This window comes from Manis javanica, chromosome 12, assembly GCF_040802235.1.
Source record: "Manis javanica isolate MJ-LG chromosome 12, MJ_LKY, whole genome shotgun sequence".
NCBI lineage: Eukaryota > Metazoa > Chordata > Mammalia > Pholidota > Manidae > Manis > Manis javanica.
Genome location: NC_133167.1, coordinates 31944722 through 31966948, shown reverse-complemented (window position 1 = coordinate 31966948; position 22227 = coordinate 31944722). Strand labels below are relative to the sequence as shown.

Sequence of the window (22227 nt, the reverse complement as noted above, 5' to 3'; positions counted from 1 at the left end):
CTTCTCATCTCCATCCCCAAGAATCCCTGATATTCAAGGAATTCCTCAGCCTAAAAAATAAATAACCATAGAGTGCTTTCTCTCTGCAGCATCTGTTGTTCTCAGCACTGGTTGAACATTAGCGTCACCCGGGCAGCTCCTAAAAGTTATCAGGGGCACAGCGCCCAGCAGCCGGCAGATCTGTCTTTTGCTTCCACAGTATTTGAACGGAATAGACCCAGAGACACCCTTTCTACCAGTCTCCCACTGTCCTCCAACCTCTTTTCCAGTTGCCACCTTCGGAAACGTCTTCTCAGTCATCTACTGTCACCAGGACCAAGCAAAACCGTGTTTTGAGCTTAGCTCCTTATTGCCTATTCACCATGAGCTCCCAGATCCATCAGAACTATTCTACTGAAGTGCAGGCCGCCATCAACCGCCAGGTCAACCTGTACATGCGGGCCTCCTACCTCACTCTGGGCTTCTATTTTGACCAGGATGCTGTGGCTCTAGAGATCATGGGCCACTTCTTCTGCGAGCTGGATGAGGAGAAACACAGGGTGCAGAGCGTCTCTTGAAAATGCAAAACCAGCGCGGTGGCGGCACCCTCTTCCAGGACTTGCTGAAGCCATGCCAAGGTGAGTGGGAGGAAACCCTGGACACCATGGAAGCCGCCATAGTCCTAGAGCAGAAGCTGAGCCAGGCCCTGTGGGATCTGCATGCCCTGGGTTGTGAGTGCTCAGACCCTTATCTCTTGACTTCCTGGAGAACCACTTCCTAGATGAGGAGGTGAAACTCATGGAGAGGATGGGTGACCACCTGCCCAACCTTCACAGGCCGACCAGCCCCCCTGCTGGCCTGGGTGAGTATCTCTTCGAAAGGCTCGCCCTTGGAGCCTCTGGAACCCAGCAGCCATACAGGCGCCCCTTGGGCATCCCCCTGGAGTCAGGGCTTCTGCCTGAGCCTCTCCATGCTCCTCTCCCTGCAGCCACTAACCAGCTTTTTAACCATCCTGGAGCCCTCTCCTAAGCCATGGACCAAATAACTTTTTGCAGCAAAAATAAAGTTATCAGTGCCAGGACCCCACTTCAGGGTAATGTAGCCGGAATCTGTGGGAGTGGGGCACACGGACATCATTTCTCTTAGTCTTGCAACAGCCCCACTGGATAGGTGCTAGTATCTCTATTTTCCAGATTAGGAAACTGAGGCTCTGGGAGGTTAAGACTTTTCCCATTACACATCTAATGAGAGACAGAACAAGCCTGGTCCCCAAATAATTTTCAAATGTATGTTGTTTTTGATAAGTGCTCTCCATAACATTTAAAAAAAACCTTTTTCTCCACAACATACTTGAACAGCGTGTGAGGTAGCACCACTGAAAGTCCTTCCCCTGCTAAGCTGTGGACAGACATATCCTGCTAAGGTATCAGACACAGACAGCCATTCATCCACACACAGCAGCAGGAAAGGACCTTAGCTCACCCAAACAGGGCAGCCTCAAACCCTGTCTTTGAATTGTCAGCTGTCCTGTCACATCTCTGCAGCATGACCAGGATGAATGTTTGCTCTTGAGGAACCAGAATATTAGGGCAGCACAAATTAGGGTGGATGGTCAGCCCAAAAGTCAACATCTTTTATAAATATTACTGGGAATTTTGAACACTTTTGGTTCCCGAATGAAGCTGTGTTTAGATTTCAGCGAGTCTAATTACATTAGATGAAATTTGATTTTAAAAAAGATAAAATGAATTCAGTAGATTGTTATGACTGAACAGCTTGCCTTCATCCTCATCTTTATTTTGTCGCTTTCATTTTACTTATTCCCTGGACGAAACAAAAAAACTGTAGGCGATTCTCAGTAACAGTAAAGAATCTCCCTAAGAATGCCCATCTTTATTAGAGAATCTAACCAACTTCCTTTTTCCAAATGCTGTGTGGAGAGCTACTTTTTCCAGCTATTCTTAGCAAATATGGAGCTGCAGAGGCTTCTTTGGGGGGACGGGACAAGGGAGGAGCTGCTGCCAGACTCCCTGGGTTCCAGCAGAGGCAGACCTCTTTCCCCAGCTTGTGGCTGACTGGGGACAAGCCTTCCACAATATGGATTTCCTTGTCTGAACTCTCCCAGCTCAGCAACGCCCCTTGTCAGAGCACAGAGCCTGCAGTTGAATCACAGATCAGCCCAGGAAGCAGCTAGTCCTGAACCACAGAGGCTCGTGCATTTCTGCCGCACAAAGAACCCCAGCCCTGGGAAACTTTCTGGCTCAGCCTTCCTCTTTGCCCCCTGTGGAAAAGCAGGTAATTTCCAACCGGTCCAGTAGAAAACCAGTGCAAGTGATCATGCAAGGCAGGTGTATTCAACCCAGTCATGGCTTTATCTTCTCACAACTACAAATGCTATTTTTCATACCAGCTGCATCCTAAACCCTGAGTTAAGATGGTGATTAGTGGTGGTAGTGGGCGTCTCAGTAGGAGCTTTCTTAAGAAGAAAGGGCTTTGACTGAGCCAATGAAAGCTGTTGCCAGGAAACCAGATGCCATGAACAGGCCACTCCAGCAGGGTAAGAATACAAACCGAGAGTGCTGGACTGAGCATTAAGTGTACTTGGCAGCTGAGTCCCACAAAGCCTGTTAACCCCTTGTGCACCTAACCATGTCTACACAGTGCATCAAGAGAAGAATTATCATAAAATCTAAAAGCCACCCCTGCTATTAGTATCTCCCATGCAAATGTAGCATTTAAAAGACGTTCTCCCTGCTTAGCTAACAACTTCCTCTGGACACCTGCTTTCAAGAGGGTTGGCATCAGAGATGGGCACAAGTAAGGGCTGGCCAGGATCATGAAGTTCTGCAGAGGGCACTGCTCATATCCAATCCGACTTGATTCCTCTCAACTTGTGGTAGTTTTGTCTGGACTTTTGGCCCCTGGAGAGGGGACTGTATGTCTCAAGGTGGTCTGCTTTGTGAGAGAAGAAGGAAATGCTTACCCTCTTCCTTAAAGGTATACTTACAGAGCCTCCTGGGGCCAGCCAGAGGTTGACAGCCTCTGCCCATTTCAGGACTGTTGCCTGAAGAAGCATGAACACAGGCTGGCTCTCCTGGAAAATGGGGGAGCAGGCAGAGCTTCTGTGGATGGGCCTCCCCACCTGCCTCCCAGGGGGTGCCATCCTCAGTCTTGCCTCACTTCCTCTCTCACTGTCCCTCATTCTTCCCCCATTGATTCCCCAATCCAGGCACTCACTCTCCCATTCCTCCTGAACAGTGTGCTTTATTCAGTCTCTGCAAAGGGACTTGCATCTTAACTCAGTTCTCAGAAAAACCTAAATGCCTTCCCAAAGCAAACTCTAAAGGTTGTATAACAGAAGGAGGGGTTACCTGTGGGCTCAGGGCCGCTGGGTCCTCAAGGTGAATTCTAGCGATGTGTGGGCCTCAAGGGGAAGGTTCTCTGAGAACCAGGCCCTCTGATTCGCCTTCCTCTTCCTCAGACTGTCAGTTCCAGCTCCTTGGCTGCTCCCTTCCTGGGGCTGAGGGAGGAGACATCACTTTGTACGTCAAACTGTCCCTAGTTTGGGCAAGCAGTGGAAACAGAATTTGTGTACCCCTTCGGTTATGCAATATATTCATTCCTGAGAAAATACGTTTTGTACATTGAATTAACATTTCCCTAAAATGATTAACAATGGCTCACAATTTTTACTCTTTGGAGTTAGAAAGTATAAAAATGACTCTTGTCATAGAGTTCAAAGGGTGAACTGGATGCCAGGTGACAGACTAGGGCCTGGTTGTACAGCCCAGGGACTCACTGTCTACTTTATGTGAGATTCCCTAATATGAGGAAACAGCTTTCAGAACATCATTTTGTTTAACAAAGACTTACTACTGTGTGCTACTAGACAGAGGAAAGAGAATTCATGTGTATTTTGAATTATGGAATGGAATTATTTGTTCAACTATGTTTTCTATTTATTGAGCGCATCCTATGTGCCAGGCACTACACCCAGTGCTTTACATAAATCATCTTGTTAATTAAAAAAATCATTGTAACAATATTTAATGAAAATTGAAAGAAAAAAATTGCCCACAACCATACTAACAAATGGGCAAAACATTTTTATCTTCTTACCGTAATGTTCAATGGTTCTAAATTATCAGAATCCATGTACATTTGATGACTGGCATCTGCGCTGAGATTCTCCTTTAGAACTAAAATCACCCTCCATAGGTTGGTGCCTATTAAGGTTTGTTATTTTTGCCTCCAGTGACTGAAATGCCAGGCAGATTAGTGATTGATTTCCCCCATGTTATGAAACAACTGAGAATGTGTGATTTTTATTTCTTCTCCAACCTTACTATCTCCCCACAATAAATTTAAAAGCTTGCAATTACTGTGAAGGCTCCTACTAATAAAATGAAGTCTTGAGTAAAAGCATAGCTAGATATTCAAGACTCCCCCCAAAAAACCCTTCAGAAAGATCTAAAATAAATAGACCTCCAGCCCCTCCCTCCTGAACTAGGTGGTCATGTGGTCATAATTTACATTTAAGTAGAGAAGGAAACAGGGAGTCATTACTGACACTTTCTCCCTTGCTCTGATTCTAGAATATTCCTTATTGCCTTTTGCATTTTCTTCTTGCAAACCTGACCTGGAACACATGAGAAATTAGCCCCAGTGTCTGAACACACCAAGTGACTTATCCTCAGCCAATCTGTGCTTCCTGCAACAGGCTGAGATGACTGTATCTTCGACATGGATTCCCTTGGTGTCCTTTCAGCCTTTGAATACCAGGTTTCATGCCCATAATCTTTAATCTATGGCCCTAAACTTTGTACTACAGGCAAACTACTAACTACTAAACAGGCTTAGACTTAATTCTCTTTCAACAAAGATCATTCTGCATCTTTCTGGGCATGTTACAAAGTAAGCAGCAGATATTATTCAGTGGCTACCATTATGCAAGGGGCAGTTTGTAAAGTGCTAAGAACTAGAAGGTGTAATCCCTACTGTCCAAAGGCTTAACAGTCTAGTTGGGAGTATAGATCACAAGCAAATGGGAAGAGCTTTAATAATGCAAAGCGAAGCTGATGCTCACATACACAGCCCGTATTTGTAAAAATCCTTTGTGGTGGCTTTCTCTCACACCTTGTCTTTGGTGCTCATGGCACATAGTTGTGGATGGCTCTATCAGCCTGCATCCCACCTTCCCTACGGCTCAGGAGGTTAGGTTAAAAGCTGAAATGTGGTTTCCTGGCGACCCCTGCAAATAGATTTGAAGGTAAAGTGAGGAGATGCAAGGTTAGGGAGATACGAGTGTTTCCCGGCCTTCAGAGCGGCAGACACAGATGCAGTGTCCAGTCACCAGCTTCATGGCTGGAGAGGCCACTGTGGTGGCCTCAGTCACAGCAGCTTCCTGACTGGGGGACAGTAGCCATGATGTCGCCTCTCATGAGTAGTTGTTACTACTCCGCTGCAGAAGTGGGATGATCAGCGGGCTGGGATCAAGACCACACCACCTCACCACCTCTGGTTTGCCCTGTGGCTTTGTGTGGATCATCTACTCTCTCTGTGCACTGACCCTTCCTCTTTGAGTAACAAGGGCAACACCAATGACTCCTCTTACTGGCTGCCCCTGCAGGTGAACCCAGTTCCTGGAGAACACTACCGCATTGCCTTGTAGAGGAGCATGAGGATCCCGACACTATTCTACAGGCCACTTCCCCAGAGTGGCACCCATTTGCCGCAAGCACTTTGGAGCAAGGGACAAACTCCTTGATGCACCAGGAACACAGCCATTGAGAAACATCTTTTCTTTGTTTCATGTGGTTTCTATTTATTTACAGAGTACCTTGGTTATTCATGATGCTTTACAAACTATAAAAACAAGGTCTCCACCCTATAGAATTTACAGTGTAATTTAAACAGACACGCTGCCTAGGCTGACAGGTCAGGCCTGCCAGGAGATGGTGTTGGAGTTATATAACATGGGTGTGGAGGTTTCTTCTTGAGTTATAAATACTTTCCAGTTACAAGGGCCTTTCATCTGGGATCCCCAAGCACTTTGGAATGGCAATAACCTCGATTCTTTCTAAATGCACTTTCCATAAACTGCTGTGGGGACTGAGTAAATGCTTTTAAATGTCTATTAATTGATCTGCACATCTGTTCATTGTCCATATTAAACAGCATGGATGTAAACGCTAGAGTTTAGGAGAGCCCCGCTTTGGACCGTGTTCTGGCTGCTCACTGATTACAAACCCCAGAGAGGCCTGGGAGCCTTGCCACAGCATTGGGAGGGCCAGACAGGCACCTGGGCATTTTCCCAGGTGAGATGTTCTCTCAGTTTAGACTCAGAAATATGCTCTCCGGAATCCTGGTTCACCACTTACGGGTGAGCTAACATTTCCAAGTCAGGTGAGTTCAAAGGAAGAGTGACCCCTGGAGAAACCTGGAGTAACTCCTCGGCTGATAATCCTGGTTCTCAGGCGGGTCCCAGTTGCTCCATCCCTTTCCTCTTAAGCTCCCTTACTCTCTTCCCTGAGCAACTGCATTCTCAAAATAGCAACATTTACATTTTATTACAGCTGGTATGGAGTTTCCCCTTCTGTGTCTCTCTCAAAGGCCACTTACCAAGTGATGATTCCCAACCTCTTTGACAAATTCATTCAAATCCACGGGAAGTTTGGCCTGGGTTACTAGGTCCTGAAAATTCACCCATAAGTTTATAAGCTAAGTATCCCTCATTCTATCCATCATTTATTCTGTTCTCAGAGTCATCTTTCTAAAATACAGAAGACTCACATCACCCCTGCTTTTAAAAAACCCTACCTGAATGACACGTCAATTATCTCAATAAAACTGGAAAAAAAAAGATAAAAATAAAAATAAATCCATTTTACTAGAATTCACCCATGTAAGCATACTGTAAAAGGAAACATGTTTTACTACCCAGTACAAACAACATAGCACAGAAACAGCTAAATAAAGGGATGTTTGATGCAACACTTTACAAACTTCATCTTTTATTAAGGAACAAGTAGAGCTAATATCATTCATATTACCCTGAACTACTGTGTCTTGTAATATATTCCATGTAATTTAATTTTCAATAATTGATTGGGGCTGTTTCTTCCTTTGAAATTCAAAATAAATCTCATTATGAACCTGGGAACCATTCTGAGGAAAACAAATATAAAACAAAGTGATTTTAATGTCCTTTTCAAGTCTGAAGTTCTATGAAAACACTGAGGTTAGGAAATGATATGTGCTTTAATGACCAAAATGTTTGAAGTGATACTACTAAGAATTTCTAAGCTAATTCTGGATCCAATAAATTTCCAAGTTTGGTTGGTTTTTCCTCAAAAAACAAACAAACACTGATCTATTCTTTTTGGCTCTCTTCTCATCTCTGCCTATCATTAAAAACAAATAAAAAACAAAAAACCTACCCAAGGAATTCAGCCGAAAGAGTCTCAGCAGAGCACATACAGCCTCCATGACCTTGGCCAGTGGGCCTATCTCTCCAACTTCATCTCTGTCCTCATCACCCTCAGCTTTGGCTACACCAAAGAACTTGCCCCTTCCCCAGCGGTCTCAGACTTTCCTGTCCATGCCTCCTGCAACATCCTCTTCCATCTTCCCTCTTCACCATACACTACTGTCCCTTAAAGCCTACCCTTAAAATCCCTCATCTTCAAAGCCTTCTGTGAGGCCACCACCACGCATCACCCCCACCCCATCTCTCTTCCTAGAGCACCTGTTCATCTCCACCTCAGTGATTGCAGCTGTCACATCATCTCTCAGGTAGCAGTTCACAGATGCCTCTCTTCTCACCCTGAGGGGAGCTTCTTGAGGGCAAGGACCATGGTTTTTTGCTGTTGATTTTTCGGTCTTTAAGTACTATTTTTTTAATTGATGTATAGTTGATATATACTATATTGGCTTCATGCATACCACATAGTGATTAGATAATTACATACAGTATGAAATGCTCACCACAGTAAGTGTAGTTAGTACACAATAAGTGACATAAGTACTATTATTATCTCCATATTACAGAGGAGGGAACCAAATCTCTGAGGTCACATGACTCATCCAAGCTCACACTGCTAGAGAATGGAGGAGCTGGGAGTCAAGTCCAAGTAATCTGGCCTCAGGATCCATGTTCCCAAGGACTACTGCAGACAGGACACCGATTAGGACCTACACAGGTTGGGGAAAGGGCAGTTGGCTGTGTGGTGGTTCCAGTATGAATGCCTAAAGGTCGCCTGGGTTCTGCATGCTCACGGGTCTGGCTTAGCCTGCAGTTTGAGAGTCTTCAGTCCCCTTTGCCTTTGAAACCAGCTTCCCACATAGAAGGATCTAGTCTGGCGATAGCGAGGACACAGGGCAGTCCAAGCAGCAGGGAGATGGGCACAGCGTGCTCTCACAGCTCCTCTCTGCAGCAGGCCAAACTCACATTGATGCAGACCATGTACTTACAGTGATCAAACCCAGAGGCCTTCTTGGGTGCAGGGTGGCTCCAGTTAGGCAGTGGGCGTCAAGAGGAAGATGGAGCTTCTGGGAGTTCCAATAAGAAATATAAAAAGTTGGAAGGGGGAGAAAGTGGCAGGGACCATGTTTTGCATACAGTAATCTCTCAGTAAAGTTTTGTTGAAGGGTCCTTTTTGCACTTCGAAGGGGCAGAGCAGGGGAAGGGAGGAAGCAACTATAGTTTATGACCCCTGTAAACTATTCGGAATCCTCATTCTGTAGGATTTTATCTTGCCTGCAATGAGGAGGTCAGTCCACAATAATGCTGACCAATCAGCTTTCAGATTATGAAGTGCTAAACTCAGTTTTTTGTTTTCTTTGCTATATACTGTTTAAATATTAAAAAGTGTATAAATGAAATTTGATCATTTTAATCATTTTTAAATGTACTGTTCATTGGCATTAAGTTGATTCACATTGTTGTACAATTATCACCACCATCCATCTCCAGAATGTTTTCGTCTTCCCAAACTGAAACTCTGTACCCATTAAACACTAACTTTCCATTCCCTCCTCCCACATCCCCTGGCAAACACAATTCTATTTTCTGTCTCTATGACTACTCTGCCTCATATAATTGGAATCGTACAATATGTGTCTCTTTGTGTCTGGCTTATTTCACTTAGCATAATCTTCAGGGTTGATCCATACTGTAGCATGTGTCTGAATTTCTTTACTTTTCAAGGCTGAATAATATTCCGGCGCATGCATACGTGTGTGTGTGTGTGTGTGTGTGTGTGTGTGCGTGTGCGTGTTCGCCACATTTTGTTTAGCCATTCATCTATTGATGAATATTTGGATTACTTCCACTTTTGGCCTAGTATAAATAATGCTGCTGTAAACATGGGTGTTCAAATATCTATTTGAGCCCTTACTTCCACTTCTTTTGGATTATATACTCAGAAGTGAAATTGCTGAATCATATGGTAATTCTTTGTCTCATTTTTTGAAGAACTGCTACACTGTTTTCCACAGTGGACACATCATTTTAACATTCCCACCAACAATGCAAAAGGACTCCAGTTTCTTCACATCTTCACCAAAACTTAGTACTATTATTTTTTTAATTAAAACCATCCTAATGGGTGTTGAAGTGGTATCCATTGTGGTTTGGACTAAATTCAATTTTGAGCCTCTGCGTTCACTGTCTTGATTCCCCATGATAAAACCAATCTAATTATACAGGATGACTTCTATTTCTTCCTCGTGAAACTTGAACCTGCCTCCCAGTAAATTCATTCGCACAGAGGGAGATCTATAAGGTACCCGCGCTGTAGCCTGTTGTACTTCCCCACACAGGTCAGCAGGGGGCACTCCCACAAGGCTACCATGGATGGTCCGCGGACATTACAGGGCCGGTTGCTTTTCCAGGTCAAAGCAGGTTTCCTAGGCCACCAGCAAGAGTCTTTTCGTTCCCTGCCTCCTTTCCAACATTCCGTCCTCACAGTGTCACCATCAAGGAGAACCAAGCAACCCAGGCTATCGCAGTGTTTCTCTGAAGGGGTGCTACTGGCATTCCGCCTAGACGGCTCATTAGGCAGGGCAGTCCCACACACTATAGACCATTTAGCATCCCAGGCTCCTGCTTGCTCAATGCCAGCAGTGGCCTCCAGTCGTTGTGACAACCGAAATGCCCCCCTCCCCACATCTCCCAGCCTACCTCCCTCTGGTAACGGGAGCTGCCCAGGAGAGAGCCAGCTCTGCAAAGGCATGTGGAGAGACTCAGGTATCCTGCGCTCTCTCACGCAAAGCAGCACCTACCACACAGAGGCCTCCTGTCCAGTTGAGGAGACCCTGGAGCTCAGCCAAGGAAAACATCACAGGTCACTTTAGACGACCTAGGCAATCCTCTGAGCCTGTTAATGGTCAGCTGACGGTGAAAGGCTCGAATATCAGAAGGGGGAAGACACTCTCTAAAAGCAAGACAAATACTGTAACAGGAAAGATATCCCAATGTGGCGCCCCCACCCCCCGCAATTGTGACTTGGGCCCGGTCCCTTCAATGCCCCTGTGACCCCCTCCTGCCCGCGCGTGAGCACGGCCCTCAGCCCCTCTGCCTGGCCTAGGCTGCTTTAATGGACTTCAAGGCCCTGTGCTGCCATAGCAACTGGAAACAACCTCCGCGGCAGTGAGGACGGTGCGGTGGCCCAGATCTGAAGAAGCACACCGGTAACAGAGCAACAGAACTGGGGACAACAAGGGCGCGGGCGAAGGGCAGGGAGGGGCTGCCCAGAGAGCCGACAATCCGGGGCTTGAGGAGTCAGGGTTTGCGGTTTATTTTTTCTCCCAACAAAGACACACACTGTCTAAACTGTGTGGCTGGTTGTTATTAAGAAGCTTCTGCAAGAGGGGAAAATGTATTTAATAAAAGGCCCAGTGTTTGTGGCCTTCTTGGGCTCACTGCTGAGCTCAGGAAATCTTGAGGTGTGACCAGTTTTCAGCCTTCAAAACCAAGATGAACTGCCCTTGAGAGGGGTGGTCAGAGGGGAAACATGTTCAGGCTCTCTCTCCTGAGCCGGGGACATGGGAAGCTGGTCCAGAACAAACAGAAGCTAGAAGTCTATTTTGAACCAGAGGTGAGTCTTACAGCTGAATATAAAGGCACTGATTTGAGGGGGTGGAGGGCCTAGGATGAAGAGGAATGCCCTATTTTCCCTTCGGGGCTGAGACACGTGTTTCATTTGGTTCATTAGTGAGGTGGTGGGTGTTGCTGGCAGGTCTGCCCTCCTCCTTGGCGAAACAAAAAAATAAGGTAGTCTGCCTGACACCCCAAGCTTGCCACTGCTACCCTCTTCCTTCCCTTTGCACACTAACTTACAGCCTCATTTGCTTTAGACTTGCCACTGCTACCCTCTTCCTTCCCTTTGCACACTAACTTACAGCCTCATTTGCTTTAGACTGAAGGAGATTCCAGACTGTAAAATTCATACGGGTTTGGTTCAAGACCAGAGTTTCCACCTGGGTTCTAGGCAGGCTGATGGCTGTTTGGTATTTAGAAGTTTCAATCTGTGGTTGAAATGTTGTGTATGTTCATGCCATTTCAATGGCTTCCTTGAACTTTCTGGAATTCAACCCACAGGACCCATATTTAATATATGCCCCTCAAAAATCTCATTTTAGAAGATTCTAAAGAGCTGGCAAAATATTCCCTTGTACTGGACTTTTATTTTGCTGAATTTTGCAAGGAATATGAAATCCATTGGGGGTACTTTGAAAATGTTTGGATCACACACAGATTTCCATTGTCATGGGAGTTTATCGGGATATTTGAACTTTGCTATATTAAAAGGCGTAAAATTTCAAAGGACCTCTGTGGCCAGTGGCATTTACTTACTTACAAGATATGTGACTACTTTATAGGATCCTAAATAGCCAAGTTGGGTAGTGTTACGCAGCATCTTGTATGTATAGAAATTCTCCCTGTGTACAGCCAAAGTGATGGGTTAGAAGGGAATCGTTTTCTCCTACTTAAACTGCCAGCCAGTCCAGGTCTAACTTCAAAGTTGTTTGCTGCCCTTGATAATTCTGACTAATTATGTGCATCCCAGGAAACTATAACTGGCCTGTAACCTGCCATGTATCCTATTTAAGCCTCCAGGCATGAATGGCTCTTATGGGGTAAAATAGATCCATGTCCTGGGTTCTCCTAATTCTGCAATGTGGAGACAAAATCAGTTGCTAAGAAGAGGGATTATGTTCCATGACACCCTGTGAGCAATTCAGAGAAAACCAATCACTAAAACTTTGTCAAACACCTCACACATGCAGTATTTGTTATAAAAGGGCCTTCCACAGTGGGTCAGTCAAGGTGGTTTCTTTCCACTGCAGGATTACTTAAACTGGAAGTCCGCAGAAGACTATGTCCTCATTAGCAAACCACAAGATGAGGGCAATGCCAGCCAGCACACGTGGAGCCTTTTTCTTCCTAAAACATTCAGCACTAGAAAGGGTGCCCTGATCCTCTACTCAGAAGGTTTAGCCATATCAGCATGGACACCGGAAGAGAGGAGAAAAGGTCGCTACCACCCCAAAGGCTGCAGGAAGAGGCTGGATCTTGAACTGCACACACTTCAGGACCTCAAAGAAGCCATCCTGGCATATGGGAGGATACAGGTAGGCAAGAGCAGCCTCCTGGGTTGGGGGAGGCACTGGCCTTCGTGTCTAGAGGTCCAGTTGTAGCTTTGATTATAACTTTGTCTGGGACCCCAGGGAAGGAATGAAACCTTCAGACCACCACTTCTTCATCTCTAAAATGGGATGTACTTTTGGCCCTGTGTGCTGTACACAATTGTCACAAGGCATAAGTGAGAGAATGTATGTGAAAGGCTCTGAAAAGCATAAAGGACTATTATTATCACTTTGTATTTTCCTTTCTGCTGAGCAGCACAAAGTCTTTTTCAGCCTTCAGGCAGATGCAGGCCAGCAGACATTTCATCAGAATCCTTCAAATCCTGTCTTGTAGCCACAAGCATCATCACACCTCTGGCGTTCTTGGCTTTGTGGAGATGAGAACATTCTACAATTTACCTTGAGCCCTTCAGCGTCTGAAGGATAGGTTAATGACTTTTTCCATTCTGTATTTAATTTTAGGGGAAAACCCCTGTGTTCATCTTTCTGATTCATGCTTTCTAATGTCCAGTGAGATGCATACCTAGCCCCTGCTTTGTAACTGTGTACATCAGCCCTTTGGCTGATGCCATGAGCGAGGCAGGGAGGATGTATCACTTTATGAAATTCTAACTTATAGATAGTATATTACTCCCTAGTGTAAAAGTTGCTGCTGGCTTCCCATTCCCTACAGGATAAAGCCCTTAGCATCTTACACCAGGCCCTCCCCACACTTTCTCTCCCGTTTCTAGTCGCATCTGCCACTTGTTCATACTGCCACCTTGACTATGGATCCCTCAAGGTCCCACCCATGTGAATAGCTCACCATTTCATAAACACCTTGTGCTCTTCCATGACTCTATGCTCTCGCACATGCTTCTACAGCTGGAAAACTCCTGCCCATCCCTCTAAATACACGTCAGATGTCATCTCTTCACTGAAGCTTTCTCCCACTTCCCTAGGCAGAGACATCCATTGCTTCCTCCCTGTGAACATTCCCGTACCATCATGCATTGTGATTTATCTCTTTATCCACTTGTTGTTATTTCCTTGAGGACAGGGACCATGTCTAAATCATTTCTGGAGAATAGTGAATACCCATGAGTGTTTGTGGAATGAATGGATTAGTTGTACACAATACTGTCAATGTTTCTTAGATCATCTCCTGACATCATTACTGGGCAATTTATCATCTACCACACCCTAGGCAGAGCTCCTAAAAGGAAAGATTTCTCTGCCCCCTTTCCTTCTTTGAAAATACACAGAAGTTTAATGACCTTGACCAAATGCCCAACTGTAGTTTGTTTTAAAATTCTTGGATGGAAGGAAACCAATTGTTGAATGCCTACTATTATTTTATAGCTATTTTTAATTTAATCTTCATAATGACACTGTGAGATATGGGTTTTTTGCCCCCTTTCATAAATGAAGAAACTGAGGCTCAGAAGGGTTAAGTGACTTGGCCAAGGTCTCAGAGCTAGTAAATGACAGAGCCAGGATTCAAACCAGAGGCTGCCCACTTCTCCAGGACCAGCAGGCTTTGCCCTTCATCCTATTGTCTGTGAACTTATAAGGGCCTCCAGAAGTCATCACACCAGGCCTTAGCCTGTTTGCCCTTACAGCCACTCCTCACCCTTACCTCACCTACATCACAGTGGGGTTGACCACAGGCTACATGTAATTCCACAAACATCTGTTTCAACTGGCTTCTAATTAAATTTGCCGGTGGAGGACATTGGAATATTGCAGAGGGAGAAGAGAAAAGCCAGGGAATTTCTTCCCTACCATTCTACCTATGGTTTTGAGAAGCACCTGCATCACCTCTGTGGTCCAGCTCCCAAAAGACAGGCCCACTGTGGCTCCAGATTCCTCCAGGTGAGCCCACCAGCTCCCCCTCTGTCCTTTAGCCTAGGGGCAGTGCTGGCTTCCTGATGGTACTCACCATCTTTTTGGCTTCCAAGCTCTCTAATCACCTGTATACCCAATTCCCTGAATTAAATTCCATCTTTGTTTAAATACTTAGAGTGATTTCTCCTTTCCTGGTTAGACTGATATGTAGACTAACTTACTGCCTAGAATAAGAATACCTTCCACAGCTTTCAGAAGCTTGTCTATATGGCTTAAATATTTCAGGGAGCAGGGATCTTATTACTTTATAAAGTAGATGTGTCTGTCCAGGGATGGCTTCATACATGGTGGACTTGGACTAAAAGTAAAAAAGAAGTTCCTGTCTTCCTGTGGTATCAGTCTACCAGATTTATATCACATACCTGTACAAAACAGAACACTGTAGTCCAACTCCAAATGGGTAGAAGGGAAATGGTGTGAAGAAATCAGAAAGGAAAGAAAAGGTTTGGAATAGTAACAGAGCAGGAATTTAAGAATAGAGGACATTGTAGATTAAAATAGGAGAAACAGCTCAAAAGGGACTTGAATTCTTTAAAGATTAAAGAAAATGAACACCTCAAAAGAGGAGACTATTGGAAACTACAGACCACTGTCTGATTATAGAAACTACAGGATGGCGAGCAACTCCTTAAATCATAACATCCAGTGCAGGGAAGGCTATGCAGGGAAGTGAGCTGTCTCATATTTGAGGAATACAAATCACATAACATTTCTGGAAGACATTTTGGCAAAAGCCTAAAAAGGACCAATATTCTTTGATTTGGCATTCTACTTTTAGGGATTTGCCATAGGATATAATCAGAAATGCACCAAAGATTTATGCATAATAATTTTACTGCAGGGCTAGTTATTACTATATAAAACATTGCAAATAATGTCTAATAATGGAATATGATAAAATAAATTACAGAACAGTCATATATTGGATTTGGGGGGGTCAGGCCATAAAGTCATATATTAGTCATGAATAACGAGAAAATATTCACAGTGTTTTTTTAAAAGCAGGTCATAAAATAATATTCACATAATAAAAACACCAATGTTCATTTAAGTTTGAGTATTTACTATGTTCTTGCCACTGTTCTAAGTGCTCTCTATGTATAACTCATGCATGCTTTCTTTCAGTCCTGGGAGTAGGCACTATTATTATCTCATTATAAAGGTGAGGAAATTGAAATACAGTTTGAGTTCTTCACTCAGGATTATGCAGCCATGTAGATAATTGCCCCAGAATTCAAGACAAGGCAAGGTAGAAAACACCAACTCTCTAACACAATCCCAGTTTTTAAAAACTAGTTATACAAGCTGAAGGATACACATCCGAATTTAGCCATGGATTGAGAGACTGTAAGTCATATTTTTATTTACATATACCTTTTTACATTATTTTTTTAAGTTGCAGAATTTTAAAAATTAAATTATAATACATGGGGAATCTCTCATGCTTATGTATGTAATTAAATTTGACTTTCTCCTGTTAAATAAATAAATAAAATAAAAATGAGAAAAATTAAAATCTATGGCTTTGAAAGAGGTAGACAGTGACAGACAGCAAGTTTGACCTAGAGGCCCAGATAGAATGAGGAAGGGAAATGCAATAGAAACTGTGCTGTAAACCGGGCCAGCCAATAACACACCATCTGGTCCTCAGGGTCAGTACTTTGTCCAATGAGTAGAGTTCAAGAGTTGAAAACACCACACTTAAAGCAAAAGAGCCAAAATGGGGAGGGGGAGACAGTGGGGAGTGGTTAGCAGTGGAGTAATGTTGCTTACAAAAGGATCTCTACTGGCTGAACCATGAACCTGGAAACCTACAAAGCACAGGGTCCATTCAGACCTGTAAGAATAGAGGCCATCACAGGGAGGTGCAATCAAAATTTTAAAGTATCCCACATCATCTCCAGTTCTATATACGGATCTCATAATATGCACAGGACAATACATCTGGGTTTTATAGCCCAACATACACCTTCCCTTCAACTTTCTTGATGGCCCGGTTTTCTTGGAGCAAAGAGAAATGTTAAGTGGAGAGATTAGATGTCAGAGTTCTCAGACTTCTAGATACACAGATATGTTGCTTTATTGTTTTTTTTCTTAACAGAAGGAAATATTGTTCAAATACTCCCAAAGTGAAAACTATTCTTGGGACCTTTAATTCATACAGCTTCCCATTATTTAGAAATGTATAGGGCTATAAAACCTAAATAGCCATAACCTGGAGTTCTATCTAAATGATGGTTATAATGATACCCTTGAAGCATAGCAGAATCCTCAAGTGCCTTTCAAATAATCAGAAATATTAAATAATTTTCACATTGTTTTAGTATTTTTTAATTCTTTTTTTTAGAATGTTATAAATCCAGTGATACATTTTAAATGCCCAATGATGAGAAATTAATAAAAATAATTTATTTAAAAAATTCAATTCATAGAGCATTCCATTTCTCTCTCCCATTGAGGGAAAAAGAGGTCTTAGATCGCTATAGCTGATTTCAAGCAAGGCTATATTGCTTCTGCCATTTCCCTTATAATTGTGGTTACATTTAAGAGTATTGCCAATCATGTTCCACTGAGTAAACTCCTACTCATTCTCTACTGTCTAATTTCCTTCCACATTTCAATATTCACGATGCTTAACTCTTTACTTGGTGTTTTCAGCCCATGTCCAACCCATGAAGCATCTTCAGGCTACTATTTTTCAAGTGATATTGTGAGAAATATGTTTTTTTTAAATAAAGTTTATTTTTCCATACTAAACATAATAGCTCATCATACAAAATAGAAAAATTAAGAAAAGTAGGAAGAATAATATATTATCCTTTTAGCTAAAAGTCAGGAGAATGAAGTGTCCTCTGCCAACCCCGATCCTGCTCGGCTGACGGCGCCCCTAAGAGTATCACTGGTCTGAGGACCCTCAACCAAGTGCCAATAGGCACCAAATCCAACAAGGGGAGAAACAGAGGCTTGACTGCATTCATTCTGGCAGGTGTCCTGCATTTGAGCAGTTCCTGAGCAGTTGTATTTGGAGCCTTTAACAAACCTAGAAGTAGGAAAGATCAGGAGACAATCATGAGGGAATCTTGACAATAAGGTCAAAGGTATTGTCAATAACAACACTTACTGGGTGGTTAGTGTACACCAGGCATTTTATCTATATAACCCCACTCAGTCTGCACAAGCTGGGTGCTAGCATTACTTCCATTTTGTAAGAGGAACAAAGAAGGCTTGAAAGTAATTCACTTGCCCCAAGACACACAGCTAAGTGGTGGAGCTACATGTGGAGCCCAAACAACTGATTCCAAATCTCCACTCTTAACCATGAGAGGCCTATTTTGAAGACTCCACATGCTCCAGAGTAAAGAAGCATCTCTCCGGCTTTAACAGCATTTTTTAAAAAGGCATGTGAGTCTTCCAACACTTCTTTTGAAATCCTTTATAGTTCTAGATAAGCAAATCAGATTTTCATTAAAATCAATCTGGGCTATAGGTAACATGCTCATAGTAAGCTATATATATGATCCAGTAGACTTCTATTTTTCTAGGCTTTATTTACTTCATCTCCTTGTATAACCAATAGTGAATATTTATAATAATAGCTAACACTTATGAAATACTTACTATTATACCTAACAACATTCTTTTAAGTGAAAAGCTCTTTACACTTATTATCTCATAATCCTCACAACAGCTTTATAAGGCATATATTTTTATTGTAAAATAAACATAATATAAAACATGCCATTTTAATCAATTTTAAGTACACAGTTTAGTGTCATCAGGTACATTCACACTGTTGTATAACCATCACCACCATCCAGAACTTTTTTCATCTTGCAAAACTAGAACTCTGTACCCACTAAACAGTATTTCCCTATTTCCCATTCTCCAACAGCCACTGGCAACCATCATTCCACTTTTTGTCTCTGTGAATTTGACTTCTCTTAAGTACCTCCTGTGAGTGGAATCATATACAGCAGTTATCCTTTTAATATTTTGTGACTGGCTTCTTTCACTTAACATAGTGCCTTCAAGATTTATTAATGTTGTAGCATGTATCAGAATTTCCCTTTGTTGCCTGTTCTTTCAGTATCATATCCAAGAAACCATTGCCAAATCCAATGTCATGAAGCTTTTCCTCTGCTTTCCTCTAAGAGTTTTATAGTTTTAGTTAACTGTTACATTTAGATCTTTGATTCATTTTGAGTTAATTTTTATATATGGTGTAAAGTAAGTATCCAACTTTATTTTGCACATGAAAGGTATGTATATTTACCATCCTCATTTGACAAGGTAAAGAAACTGAGGCACAAGTGGGTCAAGTAATTTTCCCAAAGACACATCACTAATGAATGTTAGAGCTAAGATTCAAACCCAAGAAGACTGAGCTCTTACAAGAACTGGAGCTTAGTTTTTGCTGTTTTCAATTCTAGTTGTTATACCTTTGCTTTTATGACATATGGCTGGTCAAATCTTTGATGTTAAATGGTTTGGTCAGGAATCGAGCCCTGCAATGAAAACATTGCAACTACGGGAAAATTCAGACCATTTCATGATTCTCTTCTTAATGAACTGATGTCCAGGAATACACAATTGCCAAAGATACATGGGAGAGAGAGTATCATTTGCACAAAATCCCAGAAATTAACCCTGCAGAGAAAACCTGCTGAGAGCGGTGCTGTTTACACAATGCTGCTTAAAGTTAGCCTGGGATTGGAGAAAGTCCTTCAGGCACAGCTATAAGCAGCCTCACATCTCTCACCTCCCACCTCTACTCCAGTTGCAGTCCCTGGAAGCCCCAAAGCTGGCTCCAGTCACATGGGCACAGGTGCAACAGCAGTGGGCTGTCACCCTCTGCTCTGAGGCTTGGCCGCTGCCAGAGCCCATTGACTCCAGCAAGCCCAACGGAGGAGCAGGAGACACCAGCTGTGTTCCTCCTGAGAGAAGGGCTTCCAGCTGGAGTGGGCAGCTTGAGGCACAAGGGGTCAGCAGGAATGTACAGACATTTTGGAGATTTCCATTCAACTGAGCTATTACCTTGAGTAGCTATAAACTGATCAGTGCCTAGAACAGTGCCTGACATATAGAACAGCAAAGAGCTGTTGGATGGACATATTAGTTGGCAGGGTGTAGCAGGGAGACGTCATAACCTCTGCCCAGCAGGGGTGCGCAGTCTGGTCCAGTAGCAGATTTGTGATACTTGATACACAGCCTATGAGAGAATTATATATTATAATTAATTAATATGCTGTCAAGGTATAAAGATAGTGATTGTGATTGCTTCTTACTAGGAAAATCTAGAGTGGTATATTAGAGGAGGTAGAATTTGAGCTGAGTCTTGTGGTGAAATAAGTGGAGGAAAACTGTCTAGGCCCAGGTGAGTGAAGGACTAGACGGGACAGGCAGCAGAGGAAAGCAGAGTAATTAGACAGGGGAGGGTCTTAGCTGGAAATGCACATGAAGAAGTAGGTGCAGTCATGTTCTGCCTGCCAGTCCCAGGATTTCTGGACTTCTCTCTTCACCCCTCTGTCACCTCTTGCTCACAAAGGCTGATCACTCTCTATGGTAATATGACAGCTGGCTGTCCAGGCCTTTCTTGCCTTCCTGGGGACTCTGGCACCCTGCCACCCCATATCTGCTGCAAAGAAGCACAGCCTGCATTGGCTCCTCCTTCTGAAAACTCTGGCCTGCTGGCACCCAGCAGGGTGGACATGACAGCCAGTGGGAGGATGGGGACAGGTACAGGGGTCCCTTCACCCATCTGCATATAGAGGCCTGGTGGGCAGCAGGAAGGCAGCTGGCTGGAGCAAGTCCCTCATTAAAGGAAGCATTCTTGATGGAGTGTGGATAACAGGCCACTCTGTGCACTTTAATTACTCACTTCAGAAGAAACTAGAAGCTGGGGTTGACTGTCAAAGCTAAGGTAGGCCTGAGAAGTCTGAAACCATCACAGCCAGCCTCCTGCTGTCATTTATTCTCCTGTTCCAGAAACTCCTTTCCCTGCTCCCTTCTGTCTTCTTCTATGTTTTAGAGTAATGTTTGGTGGTTAGAGGTCCAGGATAAAGTTGGGGAAGAAATGGGAAGTATGTATGTGAGGAGCATGGGTGCAATAAAATAAATTGATTTTGAACATGCTTTCCATTTATAATCTAACCGTATTACTGAAACATTGATTTTATGAAAAAAGGGAAAAAGCTGTAATCTTATGTCCAACACCCTAATACCAGTGTTATTAGAATGTTCATGTATTTTCTTCCAGTCTTTCCACCATGATTATACATTTATAAAATAAATTTTCATGAGATTGTAATCGTACTATACATTTTCTCTTGTATCTTCTTTTTTCCACTTGACATATTATTCTACATGTCGGAAATAAGTGAATAGATTTAACCCTGACTGTCTGTTTGGCAGACCTTAGTGGCCTTGGGCCTCCCTCAGTGCTTCAGTTTATCCAGTGAGATGTGAAATTATCAAGCAACTTCACAGGCATAATTTGACAAACTATTAAATGAAGCCAGAAAACTAGAAAAAAAAATTAAAGAAGCAATGGTAGGCAGAAAAATGGCCCCCCAAAGATGTCTACATCCTAATCCCTGAAACCTATGACTATATTAGGTTAAATGGCAAAGGGAAATTAAAGTTGCAGATGGAATTAAGGTTGCTAATCAGATGAATTTAAAATAGGGAGATTATCCTGGATTATCTGGGCAGGCCCAGTGTGATTGCAAAGATCCTTACAAGTGGAAGAAGTAACCACAAGGGAGAACCAGAGAAATGGCAGCATGAGAGGGACTCAGGCCAACCTTGCTGGCTTTGAAGATGAAAGAAGAGGTCATGAGCAAGAAATGCAGGTGGCCTCTAGAAACTGGAAAAAGCAAAGGAACAGATTCTTACCTGTAACCTCCAAAAAAACACAGCCCTGTTAACACCCTGATTTAGCCCAGTGAGACCCTTTTCAAACTTCTGACCTCCAAAACTATAAAATGATAAATTTGCATTGTTTAAAGCCACTACGTGGGTAGTAATTTATTATAGCAGCAATGGAAAACTAATACAGAGGCCAAGATCAGCTTTCAAATTCTAACATACAATACATCTAGGTGCCCCAAATCCAGGACAAGGGATTCCCTGACTTCTTGTCAATTCCCTGACCCACTGAGCAAGCTGCCCAGTAAAGCTCCAGAACCAAGTTGGTGCTTCAGAAATACCACTAGCTGGTGTTAATGAAAAACAACAAAGGCTCTCGTTCACATCAAACTGTGCATCTCGCCATCTGCACAGGGGCCACAGCATTCAGAGGATGCTTGATCTTGCTTCATTCAGAGAAAAGTCATCTGAAGCTAAGATATAAAGGGAAGAAATGATGTTCAATTCACCCAGAAAAGGTCTTGGATCAAATGGCTCCATATTCCAGGGCTTGACACAGTGCCTGGCACATAGAAAGTGCTCAGCAAATGTTTATTGCATGACCAAATGAACAAGTGGAGTGAGTGAGAGAACTTCAGGCATGGTGCTTCCACTGCCTTCCCCACAATTCTTTCTTGTCCTCCAGAAAAAGTCTTGAGATTTAGGCAAGGCTGGATTTTTCAGGTTCTTTTTGCACTTGACTTACCTGCCACATAAATTGTCCAGACATCAAAGACCAATTCATATTCTGTGCTTGGATTCCAGGCATTCATTTAATTCACAGATTCCTAGAGTGTAGAGCCA

The 22227-nt window shown here is 43.2% G+C and overlaps 1 protein-coding gene and 1 pseudogene across 6 annotated transcripts in view; both read left to right on the top strand.

Moving 5' to 3' along the window:
• The first annotated feature begins 362 nt into the window (after window positions 1–362).
• On the top strand, window positions 363–1008 carry LOC108386026 (ferritin light chain pseudogene; annotated as a pseudogene).
• Window positions 1009–10296: 9288 nt separating this feature from the next.
• Window positions 10297–22227, top strand: part of KIAA2012 (KIAA2012 ortholog) — a 129534-nt gene continuing 117603 nt past the window's right edge. For 3 of the 6 annotated variants that reach the window (XM_037009186.2, XM_073218331.1, XM_037009184.2), the window contains exons 1-2: window positions 10297–11078; window positions 12331–12615. In XM_037009186.2, the coding sequence (XP_036865081.2) occupies window positions 10995–11078; window positions 12331–12615 (369 nt within the window). In that variant the 5' untranslated portion in view covers window positions 10297–10994. The remainder of the gene's footprint in view (window positions 11079–12330; window positions 12616–22227) is intronic. The other 3 variants (XM_037009183.2, XM_037009185.2, XM_037009182.2) reach the window with 1 other exon arrangement.